This window comes from Arachis ipaensis, chromosome B09 (genome assembly GCF_000816755.2).
Source record: "Arachis ipaensis cultivar K30076 chromosome B09, Araip1.1, whole genome shotgun sequence".
NCBI lineage: Eukaryota > Viridiplantae > Streptophyta > Magnoliopsida > Fabales > Fabaceae > Arachis > Arachis ipaensis.
This window is the reverse complement of record NC_029793.2, coordinates 7447713-7454067: the sequence shown is the minus strand read 5'-3', so window position 1 is coordinate 7454067 and position 6355 is coordinate 7447713. Positions and strand designations below refer to the sequence as shown.

At 31.8% G+C, this 6355-nt stretch overlaps 2 protein-coding genes across 2 annotated transcripts in view; both read left to right on the top strand.

Moving 5' to 3' along the window:
- LOC107614880 (TMV resistance protein N-like) overlaps positions 1-6045 on the top strand; it is an 18132-nt gene extending 12087 nt beyond the window's left edge. Inside the window, exons 5-6 of the mRNA XM_021110867.1 lie at positions 2988-2993; positions 5893-6045. Coding sequence (XP_020966526.1) covers positions 2988-2993; positions 5893-6017 — 131 coding nt within the window. The 3' untranslated portion in view covers positions 6018-6045. The remainder of the gene's footprint in view (positions 1-2987; positions 2994-5892) is intronic.
- LOC107614881 (TMV resistance protein N) lies at positions 781-5006 on the top strand. Its single transcript, XM_021110870.1, has 4 exons — positions 781-1419; positions 2149-3265; positions 3386-3570; positions 4852-5006. The coding sequence occupies exons 1-4, from the start codon at positions 920-922 to the stop codon at positions 4898-4900; spliced, it is 1851 nt and encodes a 616-aa protein (XP_020966529.1). The 5' UTR covers positions 781-919; the 3' UTR covers positions 4901-5006.

The following is a 6355-nucleotide window of genomic DNA, read 5'->3' as shown; positions in this document are numbered from 1 at the left end:
CAGAATCGAAGTTAAATTATTGTTTTATCAATTTTTTTTGTAAGAAGACACTACATTCAACTCAAAATCTTAAAATATTAAATTAATGAATTTTTCATCTTATAAACTTCTCATTCTTCTTTAGTTTCTTTGATGTGAGACTAATTTCATACACTTCTCACTTGCAACACTAACAGTTTACTCAATATTTCGAATCGCTTCTACCTTCGAATACGATTATTTCCGACTAACAAATATTAACTAAAAAGTTCTTAGGAATGCAATTTCAATTTGAAGATACTCTTATCTTGGTGAGAGATAGTACCCGAAACCATTTATACTATCCTCTTTTGTAAGTAACAATGCAATTTCAAGGCTCCTTGTATATTGTTTTGGACCCACACGGAAAAGAAACAAGGTAAAGTTCCTTTTCCCTCAACCTTGTGCTCTTGAGTCTTGACTATCTATTGTGTGCAGTGTAAGCAATAGTATTAATCGATTGAAAATACTAAATATCAATATTTTTAATGGAAAAAAATAAGAAATTAATTAACATTAATTCAATATTTTAATTTTAAGAAGCAACACCTACAACCCTCTGTTCACCGATAATCGTTTTAATCCTCTTTATTCTCCCCGCTAAGCCCCCAATTACGGTTACAACAAAGATAATAATTTTTTATGGACCCCACGCGGAAATTGAAAAGATGGGTTCCAGTGACTTTCTCAACCACTGCACAAGCAATTGCTCTCTGATCTTTGTAAAGCCACTCGCACGAAAATTTCTCCGTTGACGTTGACCAAGTGGAGTCTTCGTCGCATATAGTCTACACACGCGTTAATACAAGATATGGTTATCAGCAGTCCATGAGAGATTAGAAATAGTTGCTCTCTTATTAATTAAGTGCTGAATCACTTCATTCATTACCATCATAGACACATGTCACTTTTGGTTGCTGCTGCTCCTTCTTCTTCTTCTCAAGCACCTGCGACTTATCGATACGATGTTTTCATCAGCTTCAGAGGGGAAGACACGCGCAAAGGATTCCTCAGCCATCTTCAAGTCGCTCTCCGCCAAAACCAAATTCAAACATTCAGAGACGATGACGGCATGGACAAAGGAGGTCTCATCTGGGACGAACTTCTTCACGCCATCAGAAACACAAACTTGTTTGTTGTTATCTTCTCCGAAAACTATGCATCCTCTAGGTGGTGCTTGAAAGAGCTGGTGGAGATCGTGGAACGCAAGAACAATAAAAATGTAGTGATTCCAGTGTTCTACGGAATAGAGCCCACACATGTTCGCAAGCAGAGTGGAAGTTACCGCAGAGCTTTTGATAAGCATGAGAGATCTTCGGAGGACCGTTGCCATGTGCAACAATGGAGGACTGCACTCACTCAAGCTGCCAATCTTTCTGGCATCACCTTTGATGATCACAGGTAATATGACCCTGTTTTGCTGAATTTGTAAGAAAATATTTATTTTTGAATTTTTTTTTATATGATCTTATAGAGAAGTAAAAGTAATTTTATGTTTGGATATCTCATGTAAAAAGGTCTTTTTATCAATCAATTATATTTGGGTATAACAATATAAAAGTATTTTTTTGTTTATTTATTACATGAAAAACATCTTTTTTTTAAGGAAAAAAGATCTTTTAAAAAAAGATGTAAATTACAGCTTCTCAAAAAAGATCTTTTTTTGATTTTACTAGTGCTTTTATTTTTACTATTAGAAATTTGCCAAACACGTTAAAAAATAAAAAAGATCTTTTTTCATTGAAAAAAGTTCTTTTTTTAACAAAATAATGGCGCCCAAACATGCACTTAGTATCTTTAACGTGAAAATATTATTTTTTGTCTAAAGAAGAAACACCTCTCAATGTCAACTTCGATGCTATAGCAATGGCAAAAGAATATAAAAACGTAAAATTCAAATAATGACATCTTCGGAAATCGTAACATTCATTATGATTTTACATTGAAATCAGGTATATTGTTCAAGATATATTGGTGTTACACGATATTTTTTTTCATGATATATATACAAATTTACTTGACTAACTAAAAGAGAGTATTATTATACTCCAATTAAAATAATGGATTGCAAGGAACTATATATGTTTATCCATTTTCACTTCGATCTATGCTGTGGTTATCTTTTGCCAGGGATGATGAAGCTAAGTTAATTAGTGACATTTTAAAAGCAATTTTGCCACATTGTGTGAAGAACAAGTGCTTCATAGATGGACTCAACAGACCTTTTATTTGTAACACAAACTATACCCGCGTTGAATCTTTGATGAGACTCAAGATGGAGAAGGTTCTTGTGATTGGAATTTGGGGTATGGGCGGTATTGGTAAGTCAACCATTGCTGAGGCTCTCTTCAATAATTACTCTTTTCAATATGAAGGCTCTTGCTTCTTGTCAAATTCCAGAGAATTAGGAAAACCATGTCTCAGTGACATATGCAGCAGACTTCTTTCTCAATTATTAAACCAAGATCTTCATAATACCAATATTGGAGTACTAGACTCTCGCACTAAAAGTAAACTCGAGAAGAAGAGGGCTTTGATTGTACTGGATGATGTGGTTGATTCGCCAATTGCAACTGATTTGGTTCCAGGTTTGCGTACTTGCCTATGTTCTGGTAGCATTGTCATTTTGACAACAAGGGACAGGAGTGTGCTTACAAGTGGAGGAGTTGAACAAATTCATGAAATCAAGCAAATGAGTAATGGAGACTCCTATCAACTTTTTAGCCATTATGCCTTTTCTGATTCCCATCCCAAAGAGGGGTATGGTGAACTAACAGCTAGAGTCATAAATTATGCTAACCGCATTCCATTGGCTTTGAAAATTTTGGGATCATTTCTTCGCGGCAAAAGTGTAGCTGAATGGGATAGTGCATTGAAAAAATTAAGAAAGTATCCCAATGCAGATATTCAGAAAGTGTTGAGATTGAGTTATGATGCATTAGATGATGATGAAAAAAACATCCTTTTAGATGTTGCATGCTTTTTCCACGGGCATAAAATGGAGGAAATAACAAGAATATTAAATTCTTGTGATTTCTTTGCAGATATAGGAATAAAAAGTCTATTGGACAAGTCTCTTATAAATATTTATTCGAATGTTCGTTATGATAAATACATACAAATGCATAGTTTGACACAGGAAATGTGTTGGAAAATCATTCATGAAGAATATAACAAAAATGGAGGTCAACAAATAAGACTGTTGAATACCACCGAAGAAATTTGCAATATTTTCCAAGATGAGAGAGTAAGAAAATCATGCTTTAATGGTTTGGTCTTCAAGATGAGTGTATATATGTTTGTATCAAAATATTGCTTACAGCAACATGGTACTAACATTGTATTGCAATGCTTATAAATTTTGCAGGATATTCATGGAGTTGAAAGCATGACGGTGGATATGAATCAAGTTACAATAGATCCACGTATAATCATCATTGCATTAAGGAAGATGCCAAAGTTAAGGTTACTTGCTTTAAGAGGAAATTTCAACATGGATCTTGAATGGAACACAGTGTTTCTAGAGGGTTTTCAACTTCCTAATGACTTAAGGTATATTGAGTGGAATAAATGTCCACTTAAGTTTGTGCAATCTATTTGTTGGCCTAAAAAACTTGTTCAGCTTTCTATGCGAGATAGCAATGTTGAAAAACTTTGGGATACACCACAGGTAGGATCATGTTTATATTTCTTTTTATGCTTTTTTGATAATTTTGTTAGATACTAAAATAAAGATTGATATTATATTATAGAAATTAGTTAGTATAAGTAATATTAATTATGGGACGTTTTTTTCAAGATTTATAATTTATAAACTTACTCTATTATGTAAGATTAATTTATAGCAGGTAAAAGAACTAAATTTTAGTTAATAAATTTTGTATTGTAATTCTATTCTGTATAATAAAAATTTTTAGAAAAAGGACTGAGCCTTTTTATATATTGTAAAATATTCTTACATGCTAATTATTTCTTAAAAAGTCATATTTTCATCATTTAATCAAGAGAATGTTTTTCTATATAAACTTTTGTGAGAATAAAATATCACACTAAAATATTTCATAAGAATAAAGTTTTATTACAAAAAAAGTAACTATAATATCACAGAATAATTAAATAAGTTTTGACGAGAGAACAACGAATATTTTATAAGAAAAAAATGATAATAAAATACATGACTTAGATTCAAATGACATATATATAAAAGAGATAAATATTAAACTACACCCAATAATTATTTATATATAGCCATCATAATTTTTTAAATTAAAACAAAGAACATAATTGGTTCTCAATAGACATTTCTTGTCATTTAACATTCTCTTGTTTTGCTACATCGTATTAATTCACTATATGTCATGATGCAATGCTTTCTTCAACAAAAAGAGATAATAAAAGTAACAATCAACCACATCAAAGAGTTTTCACTTTCGAAAAATTTTTTCCCCAAACGGATTTTTCACTCCTATGATTGTATATAGATGATGTTTGATTTGAATGAAGCAACAATATATATACTAAATACTAATAAAATCAAGTTCTATATTCTAAATTTCGAATAAATTATATATTATTTTAATATTGTAATGGACAACTAAAAAAATTTAATAGGGTTAAAAGAGTAAATTTAATTAGTAGCATTAAATTAGAATGTAATGTATTTTCATTTGATTAGTAGTTGTTGATGTTGTTCAAAATTTTCATCGTTCTCCTAGCACTCCCCTAATTTATAAAGTTAAAATAAGTGAGAGTGTAACGCATTAAATAATAAAACAACACTTTTTTCTTCCACTAATCATGTACATGTTTTTACATGTTTGTTGGGATTGACAGAATCTACCAAGTTTGGAGTTTCTTGACCTCTGTTGCTGCAAACACTTGATAGAGTGCCCAAATTTAGCAGGTGCCACGAATCTCAAATCAATAAAACTCGATGGCTGTAAAAGCTTACAAGATGTTGATCCATCTATTTTCTCTCTCCCCAAGATTGAAGAACTACACGTGAGCTATTGCACATCGCTAAAGAGGCTTTGCGGTGATTATTGTTCTCCCTCTCTCCATTGCTTGTGGGCCACTGGTTGCTCCAATTTGAAAGAGTTCTCAATCTCCATGATGGCTGATCATTCCAACCTCAGGTTACTTTTACCGTCAACGGCTTTGAGTGAAGTGCCATCCACTATTATGCATCTCAAAGATCTTGAGTGGTTCAGTTTTAACATCAGTTACTCTCTTGAGAAGCTTCCTCAAAACTTTGCCTCCATAATTGCGCTCACGGATCCAATAAAACATGAAGATGACACATGCATCATGTTAAGAAGAATATTGCCCACCCCTGCCTTCTTGTCTCTCAAGGAATTAGTTTTCTACAGATGTAAGAGGTTGTCTGAACTCCCAGACAACATTCATGTCTTACAATCATTACAAGTATTAGAAAAAGTATAGGTAGACAATGAAAATATTAAACAATGTGAACAATAGATATATTGGATGTTCATTTCACTAGGTGTACGGATGGTTATTTTAATATTAAGATTTAAATGGTTAATTTGGAGGTGTAGTATGTTTTTATTTGATTGGTGGTTATTCATATTGTTCAAGATAGTCATTGTTTACCTAACACTCCCAAAAAAATTTAGACCTCGAAAATGTCAAAGCTACCAAACTAATACATCACGTTGCAAAAGTTATACTATTTATGAATAGACAAATTTGAAATAAAACATTTTCGCATATTGATGTTTATGTTCATGATGTGTTGTCAATTTTATACCAAAGTATGTTGTTTGATATCGTCCCTGTTTGTGTGGTTAATTATTGTATTATAGTAATAATGTATCAAATGTGGGGGATCATAAAGAATTATATTCTTGTCGCAGAGTGAGAGTACAGAGAACCGGAGAAAGAGTCGATTTACGTCGTGGTTCCAAAAATTACTAGTAAGTTACCCAATTATGTTAGCTAAGCTTTTGATTATACTTGATCAAATTACTATTTCTTGAGCAGCTTACTTTTTATATTATAATTGAGTTTGTTTTTAATATATGATCTCCTATTATAATTGTAATTATAGTAGCAACAATCAATCAATATTTTAGTTTTTTTCTATTTTAATTCTACTTTTTTTTTACCCTTTTTTTTACTTTATTAATTGATTATTAGTTGGAAGAAAGTTAGTTTTCTAACAAATTTCTACAGATGTAAGAGGTTGTCTGAACTCCCAGACAACATTCATGTCTTACAATCATTACAAGTATTAGCATTGGATGACTGTCATGTCATTAAAAGTTTGCCAACAAGCATTAAGAATCTTCAACAGCTCATAGAACTTTGGATTGCT

Excerpts from the sequence above, each read along its gene's own strand:
- LOC107614881 (XM_021110870.1), top strand. The coding sequence starts at position 920 with ATGTCACTTTTGGTTGCTGCTGCTCCTTCTTCTTCTTCTCAAGCACCT. Across the intron at positions 1,420-2,148 it reads ATCACCTTTGATGATCACAG|GGATGATGAAGCTAAGTTAA; the intron begins GTAATATGACCC and ends ATCTTTTGCCAG. Across the intron at positions 3,571-4,851 it reads CAACTTCCTAATGACTTAAG|AATCTACCAAGTTTGGAGTT; the intron begins GTATATTGAGTG and ends TGGGATTGACAG.